The 19631-nt window shown below is 45.2% G+C and overlaps 2 protein-coding genes across 4 annotated transcripts in view; one reads left to right on the top strand and one right to left on the bottom strand.

The window, feature by feature from the left end:
- Window positions 1-7175: 7175 nt before the first annotated feature.
- On the top strand, window positions 7176-16312 carry cdc42ep1a (CDC42 effector protein (Rho GTPase binding) 1a). 2 transcript variants are annotated; one of them, XM_042082889.1, is made up of 4 exons: window positions 7176-7363; window positions 9643-9817; window positions 9926-12422; window positions 14551-16312. In XM_042082889.1, exons 3-4 carry the CDS (start codon window positions 11930-11932, stop codon window positions 15324-15326), a joined length of 1269 nt encoding a protein of 422 aa, XP_041938823.1. In that variant the 5' UTR covers window positions 7176-7363; window positions 9643-9817; window positions 9926-11929; the 3' UTR covers window positions 15327-16312. The 2 variants fall into 2 exon arrangements, with proteins under 2 accessions (XP_041938823.1, XP_041938825.1); XM_042082891.1 differs by having other exon boundaries at window positions 9646-12422.
- The window catches only part of sh3bp1 (SH3-domain binding protein 1), a 10070-nt gene continuing 6633 nt past the window's right edge, over window positions 16195-19631 (bottom strand). Inside the window, exons 12-18 of one of the 2 annotated variants that reach the window (XM_042082887.1) lie at window positions 19200-19281; window positions 19039-19119; window positions 18840-18953; window positions 18466-18563; window positions 18201-18306; window positions 17773-18065; window positions 16195-17351 (exon numbers count right to left, since the gene is read on the bottom strand). In XM_042082887.1, coding sequence (XP_041938821.1) covers window positions 16975-17351; window positions 17773-18065; window positions 18201-18306; window positions 18466-18563; window positions 18840-18953; window positions 19039-19119; window positions 19200-19281 — 1151 coding nt within the window. In that variant the 3' untranslated portion in view covers window positions 16195-16974. The remainder of the gene's footprint in view (window positions 17352-17772; window positions 18066-18200; window positions 18307-18465; window positions 18564-18839; window positions 18954-19038; window positions 19120-19199; window positions 19282-19631) is intronic. The other variant, XM_042082888.1, reaches the window with a different exon arrangement.

The raw sequence follows: 19631 nt of genomic DNA, 5'->3' as shown, positions 1-19631 counted from the left end.
GAGTTTAAACCGAAAAAAAAGTGGCGTGTGGCTGAAGAGGAGTGGACACAGGCACTACATTAAGTCCAAACTGTGACCAATAAATAACATGTGTCTGTGGGCAGCAGTCAGAGGACATGCAAACACGTCTCATTTCACCCTCACCACAGAGCTGCCCCACCACCACGATAAACAGCGTGGCTCTATAAGGAGTCCTGAGTCTCCTCTTCTCTCTCAGTCTCTCTCTCGGCTCTTGACCCTGACCATGGAATGTTCCGGCGTGGCGGTTGGGCTCCGGGCCATGGGCAGGCCAATGTGCCGTTACGCAGCAGCAGCACTGGCATTTTCAGCCACAGGCTCCAGCCTGGTCCACAGCACTCTCTCGCTGGCAGTCTGACAGCAACATGTGTGTGTATGTGTGTATGTGTGTGGTCTCTTACCTTATCCCTTATTTAATATTTTTTTTATCCATTGCCCTGTTGCCTGAAATCCTGCTCAGTGTGGCTATGATTGTCTATGTGTTTGTCCCCAAATTAACCATTGCAGTCAAACTAAATTGTACTCATGTTTATATTTGACACTAATTAAGGACTCATTATAGTATTTGTATTTCCCTAGGTTAGCAAAATCTTTTTCTGCTATGCAAACATTCAAATGCACAAACATTTTACATCTTCAAAATTATATTTTAATGCAAAATAAGTGACTACAGCCAGCCAGCATAGAAGTAACCAATTCAGGAAAGAATCTTAATGGAGTGATTCAATGATGTATCATTTGGTCTTACCACGATCAAACCTTTTAATTCATGTTGAAAGTAATTCATATTTGCTGAGTTTGAATAACTAGTCCCACCCTCTGCTGCATATCTAATGTGAAATATAAGATAAGAGCAAACCAACACACTGAAATAGCAAACCAACACACTGAAAAACACACTGAAATAGATCAAGTGGTATTCATGAATTATCCTCTACATAGCATGCCAGAATAGCTAGTTTCAGAGACATAGTGATGGTTGAAATGGATGATGGTGTGATAAGCAGCTGCTGTATTTATTTTTGCCCTGTGGGGGAGATTGTTTTTGTATAAATGTGTGACCGGCCTAGATGAAGATCCATGTGACAGACTGGCTGTGAGGGAGAGACAGAGGGGGAGAGAGAGAGAGAGAGAGAAAGCATGTTTTGAGCGTGAGGGAAGCCAGGCCTGGTGCACTGACCAGACAAGCATTCACAAGGTCAGACGGCAAAGTCTGAGGTCACTCTCTGACATTTCACACACACACAAACACACACACAGTGAGAGAGACGTTTTCCAAACAAAAGAATGCACCCACGCATGCAGACATCATCCATGCAGACATCATCCATACAGACACACAGTCATCCCAGATACTCACTCGGTCAAGCAAACACACACACTCCACTCACTTGGTCAAACACACACACTCCACTCACTTGGTCAAACACACACCACACATCACCCTTGCCCCAGACGTCTACACTTAACACTTCTTAACTCTGGTGCTCCCAGTGCTGCGGATATGTCCTGAGAAAAAAAAGGTCCCACACTAAGAAAACATGCAAACGCTTATATAAGCTCTCCTCCTCCAGAGTTATTTTGACTAAGGACACAAGTCTGAGGAGGGAATGACCGTCTCTTTGGTCCAGCACAACATGGCTGGGACCGGACCGTGGCTGATTGAGGGAATTTATTGGTCCATGTCATAAGGAGAAGCAAGATGATTGGAGAAAGTGATAGAGAAAGTTCAGCACAAAAACAGACTTGTGTTTTTTTTACGTAACTGGGGTATGTCCTCTGATAGCGCGTATCAGGGAGTAGTGGAAGTAGCATAAGTGAGTGGGTGGGTGTAAGTGTGAAGCTTCCTGTTTTAGCCTCACGCTAGAGCAGGCCCAACCTCACAATAGGCCATTGTCTGCAGGCTCCCGCCACATTTCCTGGCGGGTCAGAATTCACGGAAACAGAGACAAAGTCCAAACAAATTCCATAGGCTACGCCACCCCCGATTTGAGTGCTCTGCACCACCTGAGGAACCCAGTGCCCATCAGGGCCCTGTTCCCCACAGGAAGCCAATTACCGTTGCACTCAGGGGCAGTGGAAACAAGTGCAGGTGCAGAAGGGCGTAGATAGGTACACTACAATTCAAATAAACCCAGAATGCTTGACAAGGGAATCACAAATGATAAATTGACACAAATGATGAATTACAGTGGGCCTGCACTGGACCCAAAGACTTTTCCGTTCCTTTGGTCTTGAAAAGTTCTAACGTGGCCAAAAGAACCAGACGAACGCGGTTCTCGCAGATGTTCCCTGCCCCCAAACCCACAGCACCTCTCTGCTCTCCTGACAGGAACATCTGGCTTTCATAAGCTGGGAGCCCATGTTCCTCAGCAGCTCCTCATAGACTTCCCATAAGAAGCCTGGACTCGGAGGCCAACTTCTGCGTCCTGGCCCAACAATTACATAAATATTTGCTTTCAGGGAAATTCATGAGCAAGAGAGAAGAGGAAAGAGAAGGAAAGGATATGATGGAGGGACAAAAGAACATTTCAAAAGAGGTTAATGTTTGCATTCCTGCTTTACAAAATAGACACTCAGATAAAGAGTAAGACGGCTTTAAGACAAAATAATAACATCTACCAGGGGATGAACATGTTGCACACTCTTTGTTATCTTCTGCCAAATGCACTCCTCAGTCTCTCTTGCTTCCTCTCTCCCTCTTTCTCTCTCTCACTCACACACACACACACACACACATGCATGCAGACACGCACACACACTTTCCCTGGAGCTGTTCTACAAAGGAAGGTGTGGGTCAGGAAGCCGACTGTATGGAAAACAAGGCGGCTGGGCTTTTCAGGGAGCCCATAACTCATTCCCAAGTGCAGCAGAGCCCCGTCCAAACCTCTGGAATAGTGAGGTGATCCTGGACAAACTCTCCTCCCCCTACCACGCTGGGAGGAGTACAGTAGCCACTGTTATTGCAGGAGATGGCCAAGGTGAAGCAATGCTATCTCTCCATTTCTTTAAATAAGTTGTTCATCACCTCAGCAGACAAGATATCTGACGCATCGTTTGATATACTTTCAATGTGTTGTAAATCCCAACGTAACTACTGTGAGTTGATCACCGACTTGACTGAATGGGACCATGTGGCAACAATAAGCCATTGATATCAAGTGAGCTATGTGTTGGGAGCACGATCCAAACGGGTTGGAAATGTGCTATGAAATCTGTTGGCGGATGATTTACTGTCGAGGGCCGTGCATTTTTCCAAACCATTAGACTTGACCAAAACCACATGCTGCTTATTTCGAAATCTGTCATTACTGTATTGTTAATTCCTTTCGTTTTTATTAAAGTCAGAGCTGTCCTGGAAACCCCAAAGTGGGAGAGAGGACAAAGAGAGAGAGAGAGAGAGAGAGAGAGAGAGAGAGAGAGAGGTGCAAATAAGCTTTGTGAAAACTGTGAAAATGTGTTTTCCTGGAAAGGCATCCTTCTTTTCTGTCTGGGAAATACCCATCCCGTAGAGTAGCCTCACAGTCCTTTCTTCATTTTTCAGCTGCATTCAGTCACTTTCAGTCACTTTGTAATACACAGAGATACAATACAAACATGCTTTGACACCCACACTCAGTCACTCCCTCATAGAGTGGTGCTTATGGCTTTCCACATCAAGTGCTCCATCCCCATCCAAATAGTTTTAACAACCTGTGGTTTATTTGCCTCTTCCATAAGTATCACCAAATATGCGCCACTGTAATCCCAGCAATCTGTTTCTGGCCAATATTCACGTCAGAGATGCATTCATACCATCTCGAAAACACACACAACAAGGATGGGTAACGACACCCTTCACTTAAGTTCAGTGACAACAAACACACCCATGCTCCCCCTAAACAACCACTTTGACGTCCAAATGAGAGCCCAAACATGGGGGAGAGCAAAGACCATGTGCCCACTGGAACACACACTGTAGGCCGCTGAGGTGCCATTCTGTGACTTGCTGTTGTTTCTGTGCTGGTTACAGTAATTACTCCCTCATCATGCGCAGGAAACTGGAGCGTGACCCGTATCTCTATATAAGGATGGAGGCCCAGTCTAAACACGCAGGGAGCAGGGGGAGAAAGAGACAGAGAGAGAGAGAGAGAGGAGGGGATTCTGGGTCTCTGCATCTGAATGAGAGCTGTGTCTTGCCCTACTGCATGGTCAGCACGCATGAAGGTCACCCATCATTAGATACAATGATAGTCAGTAAACAGTAACTCTAAATAACATAACATTACGATGTCTGTGTAGTAGTTTGTTGCCGTAAAGGACAAAAATACAAGGACATGATGGAGAGGGAGAGAAACTGAGGAAAAGAAACAAGGAGAGAGTGATAGAAAGAGAGAGAAATCGGTCTTCTCACATTAAAAACCTCTCTACTGTTGTAAATCAAGAGATGAAGGGAACACCCAAGATGAAAGACAAATAAAATGGATCTGACCGTAATGGAAACATCCCTTTAAAAAGCCTCTAAATCAAATCAACACTTCAACTGTGCCAGAAACAAACTGTACCTAAGTTGCCAGAGCCGCTGGAGATTTGGGGCTTTGTAATGCAGTTTAATGCATCTTCTCTCCAGTGGACCATGACAGATCAGTGAAAATAACCAAGCCGTGGGGCTTGAAAAGCATTTACATGTAGACATTGTGAGCCTTTTAATGTGGAACATAGCTCTCTCTCTCTCTCTCTCTCTCTCTGGATCAACACCCTTTGTTTGTGTTTGCCATCACAGCGTTTGCAAGAAAATGTTGACTCCTTGGACCAAAGTCAACCTCGGGACATCAATCACGCCTGAGCTTAGTAAACATTTACACATGATAAGCTAAAAAATGCAGTGTTGGAGAGTTGCCCTTGTTCCCTGGTGGACCAAAAGCTCTGGCCTAGAGAGGGTCCCTTGTCTGGGAGACCCGGTCCGGTCCGGCCCGGTCCAGCCCTCCTGACGAAAGACAGGGGGAACGGTCATAGTCAAAATCACAGGAGCAGTGAGGTGAGCAGAGGCAGAGAGGTTCTATGCATGCTGCATCAGAGAGAAGACTTTGCTGTTGCTGCCCTCATACAATGAAAAGATTGAATCCACTGAAGCATGTGTTGTTTTGGTTCCATAATTCTTTGGCCTCAAAAAATGTTTCCCAATAGCTTCAGTTGCCAAAAGCAATTTGCTGATCTGATGTTTGGTTTTTACTGTTTTACTTTTTCACATTATATGGACACAACTGCAAGAGGAGAACTGCAAGAAGACATACCAACTTGTTTTGGAATGAATGAATCTCTGTAATCAACTCAGCACCATAAATCAACAATCAAGTCAAGTCAAACAAGTCAAGTCGTACTCATAACAATATCCCAACACTGTGTGGGACAATGTGGTTCACGTCAGGCCTGTAAAACAAAATTGCTGTCTCAGAGGCAAAACAATAAGCATTGGTGGCTGTTGAGGACGTGTGAGAGAATACGAGCAAGAAAGAAAGACCAGAAAGAAAGAGTAAAAGTAAAAGAAGGAAGAAGAAAAGGAGAGACGAACATAGAAATAGAATCGCAGAGGGAGGGAAAGGGGAGGACTAAAATTGTAATCTTGCATTCCCTTTGGGGACCAACTTCTGAACAGTGTCCAAAAACAGAGTGCTTTTCCTGAACAAATAGCTGGCATGCTTCAGCGGAACACTGTTTACCTTGGGGAATGAGTTGAGGAGGGCATTTGAAAGGGTGGTGGAGAAGTCTGTGAGAAAAAGAGGCAGAGAATAGCACAAAGAGATGGTCAGATAAATTCAAAGTGGACGGACGAAGTAGCAGCGGACGTTCCCAGTCATAACTGGATAAATCATAGGTGTTGCAAGTGTCTGACACTGCCAGAGACTACATAGGCCATATTCCCTTTTCCTTTTCTGTTAAAAAACAATCCTGCTCTGATGAGACCCCACACATGGAGCAACAGACACCCTAAATCCTATGAATGACAAAGCAGCAACCAATAACAATCAATATCCACATTTGGCTTCCATCATCACCAATGGGTTTTTGTCACACAGCAGGTTGGCATCAATTTTCAGATTTTTCCCCTCAGCAGCAAGATCGCCCTCGGACAACAACAACAACAACGACCAGATGGACCTATTGACTGTGTGTGAAGGCACTCAGTGTGTCAGCACCTCATACCACTCCTTTTATATCAAGCCCCATCTGGAGGGGAGGTGACCGAAACACAGACCCTACCCCTGCCATCATTTGGAAGCACGTTGTGTTTACTGACATAAAGAGAGACGGTCCAAGAAGGCCCTGCAATGAATAAGCAGATACTTATTTGTTAACGACTTGGATGAAAGTTTAAAGAGGGTCTTGAAGTTTAGCCATGAGTGAGCAAAAGAAGAGACTGTCTCTCATCATGTTTTACAACCTGGTGAGGGTATAGAAGAGGACGGGGGCCACCCGGGTCTCTGAACTGCTTGAATGCAGATTAAAGGGCTTTGAGGTTGCAGTGAGGATACTGCTGCGTTCCTGTTGATAAGGACGTATCCTGTTGAAATGTGCAGCGGGGGAGCTGTTGCCACTCATAATGCCTTAGGGTCTCTCTCTCTCGCTCTCTCTCTTTCAATCTGTTTTATTCTCTCTCTTTCCTCTCTGTTCTCTCTCTCTCTCCTCTCTCTCTCTCATCCTCTCTTTCCTTGGGGTCTCCTGTCAATCTCTAACTATCTGAGCTGATCACCACACTGGCCATACTAGAGACAAATGTCATGGAGTTATGGCCCATGTGATTTACACTTATGTCACTCCTCAAATCAGTGCTTTTATAGGCAGAATTAGAAGTGTCATTAAAATGTCCAGTGTAGGCTACCAGAATTATTCCTAGCCAGCCCTAATCTCGCCCATGTTCTCCTAAAGTTGTTGAAAGACTGTCAGACCTTTCAAACAGATTTGGACACTAATAAAGAAAAATATTGAGAAAGATGTTACTCTCCCTACATTCCGTTTATTTTTAATTTCAGTGATTGAGGTGACTTTACTCGCATGCTCCCCTAATTGGACAAGAGGCGGGAAAGTGGCCACTGATTCGCTGACTCCACAGTCATTTACTCAAAGATCCCGCCCTTAGCGCGGCGTTTTCCCAAACTCGCTCTCCTGCTTGCTGCAGTCCGCTGTTGTAGCGGTTTGCCCTGAGCTATACAGTAGATTACTCTGGCAGAGCACAGAAACTTCGGCAGTGTTTAGATAAAAGTTATAAAGTATTCAAACATTGGTTGTTGGGGAGATATATGACATACTGTCCTGGATTATACGGAATGGTTCCTGGTCTTTTGGCCTGAATCAAAGTTCAAAATTGGTGAGTAAAATAAATAGCTTATTGATAGAAATAATTACAATAGGCCTACAATTAGGCTATCCTATTCTGTCCAATTAAAGTGGAGTGGTTAAAAAGCGAACGTTAATGTTACATATTTGTGACAATGCAAGCAACAGTTGTGGGAAATCTATGTTTATAAAAGGAAAATATATTAGGGCTTACAATTTACACGTGTTTTTGTGGAGGTGGTGAGGGCATGACCGTGTGTTCATTCGTATCAGTTTGCATGAAACTCAATATGCTCGCTAGCAGTATATTTAGTTGCTTGAGATACACTATGCCAATTTTTGTACCTTTACTAGGCTATATGAAACCAAGACCGTTAACTTTTCAGTGCGCACGGTAACCGTCCTGAAAATAAAATTGACGTTTAGATTTACTGTTAAATTAAGATAGTTGATAATGAATACAAGTGTGTATTTGTCAAGTAAACCTATCTTTCAATCAATTCTATGCTAATGTTTACCCGCTGTGCGTAATTTCCACACAGTATAGCCCAATGCATGGTGTAATCAGTGGCAGTGATTAAATGGGTTGAAAAGAGGAGAGAAAAGGTATTGCAACATTCCTTTGGTCTAATCAATAGAATCTATCTAGTATCTAAAGTTCTTCTTTTATCTGTTCAATCCTGGATGTGATATAACAACCTTTGAGGATTGACAGAGATTGATTGCTTTAAAAATAAATGTCTGTATTCTATTTTAGAATATAAGTGTATGGATCAGAATCTATAGGGCACTGCTGCCTATAGCAGTCTCTCCCTCTGTTCATGTTGTAGACCTGGGCTAAGTAAGGGGAGGTACAGTTTACGTTTAGGTGTAAGGTATGGTGTTAAAGTTGTTCAGTGCCACCAATTATTTTCACACCTGATGTCTAAACTGCTTGGGTGGCAGTCTCTACCTCACATGAAGAACATAGGTTCCAGCAAGCCTTGTCATCACCAAATGGCCATGACACCCCAACCCCCCAACACACACACACACTCACTCAATAAGTCAACAGTAACACACAAATGCTTTAGAGGTACAGTACCTTGAATACTTGAATACAATAGCTCAGATTGTGCATAACATAGTGTAAATGTAAACTCTAAATGTTTTCTCATCTTCATTGTATTTGAACTGTAGAGCTGTAGGAGGGTGATCGTGAGCTTGGGAAGTATCGTCACAGAGATGACTGAAAAAAAAATGCGAAGCCTTATCTTGTGTGTTTGCGCACCTGGTTAACCTGGTTAAACAGTAGCATATAGCAGAGAGGTTGTGGGAGAGTTTTTTTTTTCTTGTCAGAAAAGTACTGTGGGAGTTTAGAGGATGGAAAAAGAAGGAATGTATTGAAAATAGAGTCCATGGCAGACACTGCAAGAGGCTAATAAAGTGAGCCCCTTGTCTGTGTAAGCATTTGACCTGGCCGCCACAATGACATCATCAGAATGTGCAGCTGGAGGCGACCAGATTCCTGTAAACAGGAAACAGTATTAAGCGGACAGCGGGGGAGTGGTCCACGTTCCCCGCCCCGTCTCGTCCAGGTTGGCAGGTTGGCAGTCCCGCAGAGGAACCAGACCTCCAAATCTGTTTCCAATCTGAGCTCTCTGGACTTGGTCCACAAGGTTGCCTGTGGTGGAGAAAGCCTGGTGCTATCCTTTGGAAGAAGGCCCTCACTCACACACACACATACACACACACACACACACACTGATGCTATTAAACTGTGAATTCATGGGCTCACATGAGCATCTACTGTTCCTCTGGGCACGGCTCCCTCTCTGCAGCTCTCCCAGGGAAAGGCATCACTGATTTCTGCACTGACTCTGATAGATGTATTAAGGATGTAGAACAGTCGCCAATAAGCTGTGCCAAACAGTCTGCTCTCTCTCTATCTGTCTATCTATCTTTCACACACACACACACACACACACACACACACACACACACACACACACACATACAGTACATACAGACACACACACACACACACACACACACACACACACACACACACATACACACTGTGCATTATGTTTACTTTCAGTAACCTGTAGGGTTTCTGTCAACAAAGACCCACTTCAGCCAAAGGTTCACCCAGGGTTACATTCCAAGCACATCTCCAAAAAGTGTTATGTGGGTGTATGTTTCTTGACTCCCTTTCTCATCGTTTCTCTCCATTCCTCCCTCTGTCCCTCTATCTCTCTCTCTATCTGTCTCTCACTCTCGCTCTTTCCCCTCTCTCTCTCTGTCTCTCTCTCTCTCTCTCTCCTGCAGCAGTCAGCAGTTGAAGAACCTCTCCTAGCCCAGGCAGCTCAAACTCTCAAGAGGACTAAAGAGGCATTTGGGGGAGAATAGAAGAGTGAAGGGGGGGCCTGCCTGTGGGGGGAACTCTGGGATTAGAGGCTAATCCAGGACAAGGCCAATCCCAGTGGAGCATCTGCATTTTTCGGTGCTCCTCAAGACCCCAGACTGTCATCCAGATTATTTCATTTAATTTATTGCCTTTTAAAGACTTAGCTGCTTTTTCCCCCTCCTTAAACTCCCATGTTCTTTGCAGCGCCTGCCGAGCGGTCGACTGGATTTGCTTAACTCTGAAAACAACGGATCAGGAGGAGAGCAAGCGCAAACCCGAGAGAAGCCGCGTGGGTCGGGGGAGACGGGGGGCGCGCTGTGAGTGTTTACTGTGTGGGAGGATCAAGTGACGGCCCTGTTCGAGGAGCTCCGCTGATCAGAGAGCGTCTGCTGCAGTACGATACGGCGGGAGGGTGAAAGGTCGGCGACGGAGGAGAGGCTAAGGGAGTACCACTCCACACCAGGCATCAGGAGGCATCGCAGTCCGAGGCCTTTCTTCACATCGTTTGACCACGTCACTAAGACTGTGGGACACTAAAGATAGTGAGGAGTTTGGCGTGGGTGACACATTGTCCCCCGTGTGCCCAGAAACAGGCTGAGGGGCAGTTTTCACTGTCATCCCGTAGCTGTTGACTCGCCGTCTCCCTGAGGTCTGTGCATGCAGAGCACGTGAGTCCTGGTGGCGTGGGAGCGATGCCAGCAGGTTCTGGATGAATGATGACATCCAGGAAACGCAGCGCATCAAACCCTGCGGCCGGTGCCGTCACCAAAATCTGGGGCTCGCGCCCAGCTGTGGCCTAGGATCCACGTCTCCACGCGCTGGCACCAGGCCTGGCAGCGAACTTAAAGAAAGGGAGCGTCGGGGGAAATCAAAGGCTGGACAGAGCAGGGGTGGCTGGCCGCAAATTAGAGGGCTTTCTTAGATCTGACGCAATCCCACAGAGGCTCCCCATAACGGTTCATTAATGAAGTCAGGCTTGTCAGCCAGTCATGGTAGAAAGCTTTTAAAAGCGACAACAGCTCACAAATGTGTGCGACTTTGTCAAAATATTTAAAGAACAATATCCATCACTCTACAGCCTTGCAATAACAAATAGAGAGTGCAGCGTAGTCTGGGTTGGCAATTTTAAATTAACAAGTTATCTTTAGCAATAAAAAGGGACATGTCTTAGTGCATTTCTTATCTTGCAACAGCAAATGTCACTGGCAGTTTAAGTATAAACGAGCACATTCACAGAGAGGGCTTGCAAGTGTTTGAAAACATTGAACTGTTAGTTTAACTTAGTGGGATTTAGCCCATGAGGAGCACTTTGTAGAGTTTTGTTTTATAATAAAATGAAGAGTGGGTTTTTTTTCCTGAGGAAGGAACTGTACCTATTTGTGGGAGTGTTCTTAATTATGAACTAATCCAGGAAAAGGAAGCACTGAAGTTCCTTTGTGGTCCTTTTGTCAGGCAAAATAGGCTGGAGAGTTTGTCTGTTGGCTATTTTTGAGGTCATTGACAGACGAGTCGGTGGAATTTAATTACAAACATCTCTAGAGGAAAATGGACTTCAGCCCTGGAGAACAGGATTGTGTTGCCTTCTAGCAAATCAATCAATATGAGCAAAGCTGAAGCTCACTGCCAATAGCAGCACAAGAGTGCTCATTTTATTGTGTACTTGTGTATTGTGTATAAGTGAACAAAGCTGAAGTTTTGCTGTCTTTGTAAAGAGGACCTAAATGGTTGCAGGCTTTGACTGCAGGACTTTCTCCATCTGGAGCAACATTTATTTCGAAACTGATGTTTTATAAACCAGAAACCCAGAGCAACTTTGGAGCCCGGCAGCCCTGACCACATACCCGCTGTAGGTTTCCAGCAACCGGGGACATGCATATTTTCAACTCCCATTTCTCTTGACAGAGGCCTTCTGGATATGGACAACTACCGGTGCCAGGAATGGTACTCTGGCTTTATGAATAGCATCAGTAGGAGCTACAGCTACAACTGAAACTGCACTGTTAGATCACTGAGTGGATTGAGGTGAACGAGGGAAACACTTCTGCCATATTCAGGTTTCCTCCTTTGAAAAGACTGCATAGGAGAGACCTCCTGAGGAATACAAAGGTTTTGGACTACTGCTTTTGTCAGTGTTTGAGTTTTTTTTTTTCAGACTTTTCACAACAGATTTAGTTTTTGTTTGTAAAGCCGGCTGTGGTCACCAGCAGCATGAACCTGGGCAAGCTCTCCGGCCTGAAGGGGCTGGTGTCCAACTCCAGTGGCAAGCGCAAGTTCAAGGGCGAGTTGACGACGGACATGATCAGCCCACCGCTCGGCGACTTCCGACACACCATGCACGTTGGACGCGGCGGTGATGTCTTCGGCGACACCTCATTCCTCAGCAACCACGGCGGCTCAGGGTCCAATGGCGAGGGAGGAGGCAGCGGCGAGGCCGCCGCCAGCGCTCCGAACACGGCGCCCTCCACGCCTGGCAAAAGCGAGGGCTTCTTCACGCGCACGCTGCGCCACGTCCGCAAGACGCCCGACCCCCGGCCCCCGGGGAGTGCCAAGGAGCCGTCCCAGCCGCCGCCGGCCGTCTCACCCATCATCAAGAACGCCATCTCCCTGCCCAGGCTGGACGTGGACTCACCCAATGGGTGTCCGGTCAAGGTGCTGTTCCCCAGCTCGCCCAAGTCACCTGAGGACTCCAGCTACTCCTATGGTGAGTCACCCTAGCAGCAGTAGTATGTCACACCAAGGTCATGCCAAGGTCATGCCAAGGCATTCCCCAGCACTGACAGCCAACAGCAAACTGGCGATGCTGTCAATCAAATGTTTAACCACCTGATTTCACTTCCTGGTTGCGGGGCAAAATCAGCTGAAGCTGTACTGTGTTTTTCATATTTTTAGTCACCAGTGGTGTTGGTTTTAGTACAGGAGAGGGATAAACACAGTTAACTCAATACTGAAGTTCACATGGAATGACAAAATATGCACGAAACTAGAGTGTTATCCCAAATTTCTTGAATTTCCCCTGGGGATCAATAAAGTATCTATCTATCTATCTATCTATCTATCTATCTATCTAAATGACCAGAAGTCCAAGAGCACTCTTAAAATTTGAGTGTGATCCCAAATGACCAGAAATCCAAGAGCACTCTTAAAATCTGGGGATAAATTCTGTGGGATATCTATAGTGCATCTGTAAAGGTATGTTGTGTCTAACTGTGGGGTCATGTTATTGTTTATCTCACTCAAATGTGCCAAAACCCAAACAGCTTCTACCAGTAACACGACTGTCTGCAATTATTCTGTGTGATCTAACAGAAATACAGGAAATGCATTCTTAAATAGCATTCTGTGGTGTGATCCATGAAGATACCAAATATCCCTTCAAGGCCCACACAAAGCTGAAGCACCTTCATAGCCAGCAACTCCACAGTTTTGTGTAGTGTACAAGAAAACCACAACACAGATGCTCTTCCTCAAACCCACAGAAAGATAAAACCGAGACATCACCTCTCTTGACGAAGTCTAAATGCTTGTCTCAGTGAAATACCTCACTTAGTCATCAACATGTTTTCAAGAGGTGTGTGTGTGTGTGTGTCTGTGTGTGTGATAGAGAGGGTTAGGGTTAGTCTAACTGACTGGTAGATAGAGTCTATCTATGTGTCTGTGGCTTGTGGCTGTGTATATGTGTATTTCTGTCTGTTCATATGCGTGCCTGTGACTATGTGCTATCGGCATGTAAGTTCATTCATGGGGTGCGTGCGACTTGAGATCCCCCGTCCTCCGCCTGTGTTATCCAACACCAGAGGAATTTCCCCACGCATCGGGCCTTTGGGTGTGGTGTTGACTGAAATATAGACCCCATGAGTCGCCTGGCTATTTTTATGACAATACATCTCACTCGTCCTGGCTGATTAATTACGTGTCCATTGTGGTCTTGTACTAAATTATGAGAACTTTGCATAGACACTGTTTCTGTAGCCCTATACCCCACCCCGCGCAAAAAAATACTTCACTGTGTCTTTCATCATTTTTTGTGGACTCATTCGTCCAGTGTCGTCCAGTGTCATAAATCCAGTGCCTGTGCCAGAGTAAGGAGCGACAAGCTACAGTGGAGCTGTTAAACAGATGATGAAAAGGGTCAAATGTCAAACAGACTGTGTGAACCACCAGTGCATGGGAAAGAGAAAGAGAATAAAGAAAAGGAGATTAAATGCATATAAAATGTGTGAGTAAGAGTTAGCAGAGCTCGATTCATAGACTAATTACCAGGACACAGGAATTTAAGTTGTAAACTTACTTTACAAGACTGCAGCTTACTAACAACATGTTTTAGGGAGAGATTGTGAATGAAAGAAATTACTCTTTATATGCTATGTAGAGTTTATTGGTTCAAATTTGGGACATTAATTACACAATTAAATATTTCTTGTAGAAGTTTGGCCAGCAGCATTAGACTAGATTAATACCATCCACTAAAGCTTGCTTTGGATATACTGCCACCCCATGGTTACAAATGTGTGAGAGGAAGTAATTTAAACATTTGACTTCAAGACAGGAACAGGAGCCCAATGTATTTCCTCATTTCAATATTAAGTGATATTTCTCAGAATAATGGATGTTACTCAGTGTCTGTGCCCTTTCACTTTCACGTTTTTACATTAACGTAACGGATGCCTCATATTTGGTGGCACTATACCCCACTATCTTCTGAGGCAATACTTATTATATCTTCAGATGCTGATCATGTTGTGTTAAGGCTAGAAAGAGGAGACGTATGTGTCTCACCTTTAAGTCCTACTTCAACTTCTCAGTCCTGTCCTCCATGCTGCCCCCTGCAGGTGTGGAGTCCGGCTTCGTCACTTTGCCTCGCCTCTCCCGCTCGGAGCGCCAGCAGCAGGGCGCCTCCTCCACCTGCTCCCCAGACACCTCACGGGGCTCGCTGACTGACCTGCCCGTCCTGACGCTCTCTGCCCCGGTCACCAGCTCCAGCTACGACCCCGACTCCCTCTCCTTCTCCGGCTCGCTCACCTCCTTCACCCTGGACCTGGGCCCCTCCCTCATGAGCGAGGTCTTCAGCCTGATTGACACCCCCAGCAGCCAACGGGAGCTCAACGACACTGTTCCCGGTGACATCGGCGTGGAGGGGGAGGATGAGCCCGACCTGACCTATGACTTCCCGACCACGGCGCCCACCAACAGCCACCCCCACCCTAACAGCCGACCGGAGGTGGACTCGGCCACGGTGTCTCTGGTGGACTCCCTCCTGAGGGAGGACTACAGCGGGAGCAAGGCCCTGTATGGCCTGGACTGGGGCGAGGACGAGTCCCTCCGAGGGTCCACCACAGACAGGCCTCTGATGGGGGCCGGGAGCAGCGGCCGCGGGAGCATCACCAGCAGCGGTAGCAGCAGCGGCCGGCACCATGCCGCCCAGGGCATGGACGCCGAGCATTTCCAGAGGGCCACTGATGTGCTGGCACGTCACTATGGCAGCGGCAGGTCAGGGTCATCCGGGTCAGGGTTCCACCAAGGCAGCACCCTCACGGACTCGACCAGGTCAAGCCAGAGGAGGGTGCCGTACCTCTACCCAGACGAGGAGGAGGAGATCAAAGTCTAGCGTCTAGAGGGGGGTTAAACTAGAGATGGACACCAGCAAATGCTACCAGTTGAGAGTTTTGGAACATAACCTATTTTCTATCGACACTTTCCTTTTTTTATCTAATTGAATTTTTAATCTATCATGATCTGACGATAAGGAAAGTAATTGGGCTACACAAGGCCTCCTACTATTCCTCATTAAAAGTAATGAATGGGTATGAAACATTCCTCTGAAGAGATGGAGAAGCTTTAGCCATTGTCTTTTCATCATATACTGGAGTCAGAAAAGATTTTTCCACTTTTCACCAGTCCACTTTTGATAACTTTATTCTGTAGACATAACATTACTGTGCAGTACAGCGGAAGGGAAATGAGTGGTCATGGAGCCACTTATCAGGTATATCTTTTGAGTCATCAGTCTGACCTGGTGGACATTCTGTGCACCCATTACTCACTCTCAGGATAGTCGTAGTGAGAGGGTTTGATACTCTGTCCAAAAATACTCTACACCTGTCAACTGTGTCCACATTTGTATTGAATGTACACTTTTGGTATTTTAAATGCACAAGTGATAAACACTATCGTATATGACCCTATTGCAAGAGATACTGCCTCACTCTTTTAGCGCTTGGTATTCAAATAAGAGACTAGATCGAAACGAATATGTATCTAATGCATTCGCGGGAGAGATGTTAATAGCCATACATATTCTCAGCCTCTCACTGTAATCATGGTTTTGATCTGACTGACTCACTAGTTGATGTACCGTCCCTGGTCAAACTCTTCAGTGACTCACCCAGACAGAGGACACTTCAGGATTCTGAAGATGTCTAAAGATTCTGTGACCGATTCATTCAGAGACTTGACTGAATGTGAGGAGATGTGTTTGTTTGTTTGTTTTTATATTATGTTTGTTAGCAAGTAATGACAATGCACATGTACACAAATATGCAACATTTCACCAGAGCTATTGTTAAAAATTACAATAAAGATCCTTAAAATATAGTATGACAACACAAAATCTTGTAAACTGGTTGGTTTACCACTGACTTATCATGCAATTTTATACACTTTACAGGAGTAGATCTCTCCAGTCCTCTTATGCTTAACAAAATACATGTATGTGCAAACATGTACAGCCAACTAACTATACCATGTATGTATACCAGTCAACTTGACCATTTAAGAGGATGTAAGAGGAAAAATACAAAATATTAATGATAATAATAATAATAATAGAGATTGTTGAATAAGCTTAAAACAAACATTATATTTACATGTTTGTGTAGCTTCAATGGCACAGCCTAATGGTGCTAACACAAGGCGCAGGGGACAGTCAATGTCCCAGAAACAATATGCATAATTTCCACTAGCTTTTTTTAAATCATATGTGACTTTTGATGATTAAGTCGTATGTATGTAGGCTACCCTACACCAACACCCCCCATGTTGGTCTATGAAACAAACATAAAAATGAACAACTGTATGACACAAGACACAGAGTAAAACTAAATGAAAACTACTGGGTCTACTGGTCTTAGGAAGAAAATACTGAGAATGAATAGGTCTGATCATGTCTGGTCAGACTTACATGCGTGAGAGCTACACAGAATGCAGACAGAACTCATTCGGTGGATGCGCTGCTCTCAGGGGGACAGTCCTCCCCCTCACTGGGCTGCGGACCGCAGCTGCTTGGGCACAGCGGGCGGAGGTTGCGGAGGTGGGAAGTTGGGCGCTCGAACCGCCCCCTTCTTCCCACTCGTCTTCTTTTGGAGAGGCGGGGGAGGCTTGACCGGGGCCTGAGGTCGGTTGGCTGGAGCACCAGGTGGGGATGGAGGACTGTCAGCAGGGGCCGGAGCCGGAACAGAGGTCACTGGTGTGTATACAGGAACGGAGGAGACAACGGGGGCAGTAGAGGGGAGGGGTTGTGGTACCCGACTGATGTGAGGGATGGGGGGAGAAGCAGGAGCCTTGGGTTTGAGCGCCCCCAGTGGTTGGTTATTGGAGTTGTGGGGCTTGTGTTGCAGGAAGGAACGTCGTGCTGCTGGGAAAAAAATAAACACGATATTCAAGTTAGTATTCAAGTAAGAACCTTTGCTGACATACAGGATATAGGCTAATATAATATATACTGTGGAAACTCATTATTAAAACAGGAACAACACAGTTCCTTCTCAAATCTAGAAGACAGAGGAACTTTCTAAATAATAGCGGGATATTTATGGACAGGAAGTGTGCAGATGATGCCAACAAATAGGGAAGGGTGAAGGGGAAGCCCAGTGTGAGAAAGTAAAAATCCTCCAAACTTTCTTAAGACAAGCTATATGATTTTGCAGATTAGCTCAACACAGCTGTAAGATGTAGCTGAAATCAGTTCTTTTGAAGGGTGAGTAAGGAAAATAATTGGCCCAGGTCTTTCTCATACAACTTTAAATAAGAGTGACAGATAGCAGAAGTACACTTACGTTTAAAAGGACCAGTGATCTTCAGTGTGGGTTCAGGTGAGTTCGGGGGCAACTCGCCGACAGTGTCTGGGGGGCTTGGATCCCTCTCCACACTCTGTATGAGGATGGACCGAGGGGCAGGAGTGGGAGGTGGAGCCGGCTTAGCGGTCTGGCCAACCGAACTGGACGCAGTCGTTTCCAAAGCAGGGGTCGAGGTTGGCACAGGGTCTGGTGTATTCCATGGTATTGTGCCCTGGTTCACAGAGTCACGCTTCTGCGCGGGTCGAAGTCCACTTGACTGTGCTTTGCTGAAACTAAACAGAAACAATCAGAACTAACTATCAGAACTATCAGAAATTCACTTTATGAAGCTGTATCTTGTAACCACACAAACACAGATACATCTATATCATAGCATACCCACTCCCACAAGTGATCTGACTTTGTACCTGTCAGCTTTGGGTCGTGGAGATGAGGGGGCGGAGGTTGGGAATGCTTCCTCTGAGGCAGTTGAGACTGGACTAGAAGGAGGGCCAGGTACCTCAAACTCTGGTTCTTAAGAGCAAGTCCAGAGATGGGCGCATTGTAAAACATTTAATTTTGCACAGACACATTTTCAAATTCAAAAACATGCACATAATCATACCAACAAATGCAAGGAATATGAATAATTTGTTGTATTTGAAGGCATGTTGACACAAAAATCTCTCATACCTTCAGAGAAAAGACTCTTGGAATTCTGGATAAGTGGTTCTATCACCATGACAACTTGGACTGAGGAGGCAGAGGCCATGTCCAGCAGAGAGTGTTCCCTTTGATGTGAACACAGACATGTTGATCACTCAGTAGCTCAACAAATATTTTAAATAAGCACAAAAACAATCACACAAATGTTTAATCAGTCATATCTAAAACATGTTATCTTGCTATTGAAGCTAGTGCTAGTCTATCTCATTGTTGAATTCTTATTTTTGACTGACATGCTAAATCCCCATTATCCAACATTTTACTACTGAAAAACAATGTCCGTATTGCAGCTTCAACACTATTGCAGAGAGTTTTTCATTCATAAATTGGCAAAAACTAACCCCTCGACTTTTGGCCAGAGTAAGTTAGGCCCCAGGACTATGGCGATGTTGCTGGGGGTCATTTTGTTCAGTGTGTGGTACTCAGACAGACATGATAAAAATTGCACAAGGTATCTGAAAACAGAACAGCATCTTGTTAGCAGATCATGTTATGTACAGATATGCTCCAAAGTACAACATGATAGTGAGGACAACTGACCGAAGGTTGTCGTAGTTTTCTTTCGGCAGTTGTTTCAGTACATTCTTGAACTTTTCTAGCTTGTCAGGTAGCTCCTTCTCCCTGAAGGGCAACAAGAGAGTTACACAATATATTTCCAAAGTCACATCTGAAGCTGTCAGCATACAGTATAAAGAACTTACTCTGCAGCATCAAACCACTCCTGATACAGTTCAAAGGTCATGAGGGGTTCAGGAAGCTCTCGGAGATAACACTTCAAAGCCCCTGAAAGAAGAACATTCAAAAAAGTTAGAAACCTCCAAAAGAGTGGAAGTAAATAACCAAGTTCTTTCAATTACAGTTTTTCTCGATTGCTTTTACCTGTTTAAGTAAACTAGAACCTACTTGGTCTTCATGTCTACTTTCTTTGCACAGCAGAAGTCATCTCTTACAAATGTGTTCACACATTTTCATTGGGTTCATACATTTCTCACACCCTTTTGCAAAACAGTTAACACAGGTGTCATTCAAAAGCCCCAAACTCTATTGGTTTTCCCATGCTAAACAAAAGGAAAACATCTTTTCACAGGTGGTATAGATTCCTTGCATAAGTCTGAATCTCTGATACACCTGTG

The sequence above is a fragment of the Alosa sapidissima genome, chromosome 24, assembly GCF_018492685.1.
Source record: "Alosa sapidissima isolate fAloSap1 chromosome 24, fAloSap1.pri, whole genome shotgun sequence".
Lineage (NCBI taxonomy): Eukaryota > Metazoa > Chordata > Actinopteri > Clupeiformes > Clupeidae > Alosa > Alosa sapidissima.
This window is presented reverse-complemented; position numbering and strand designations above follow the sequence as displayed.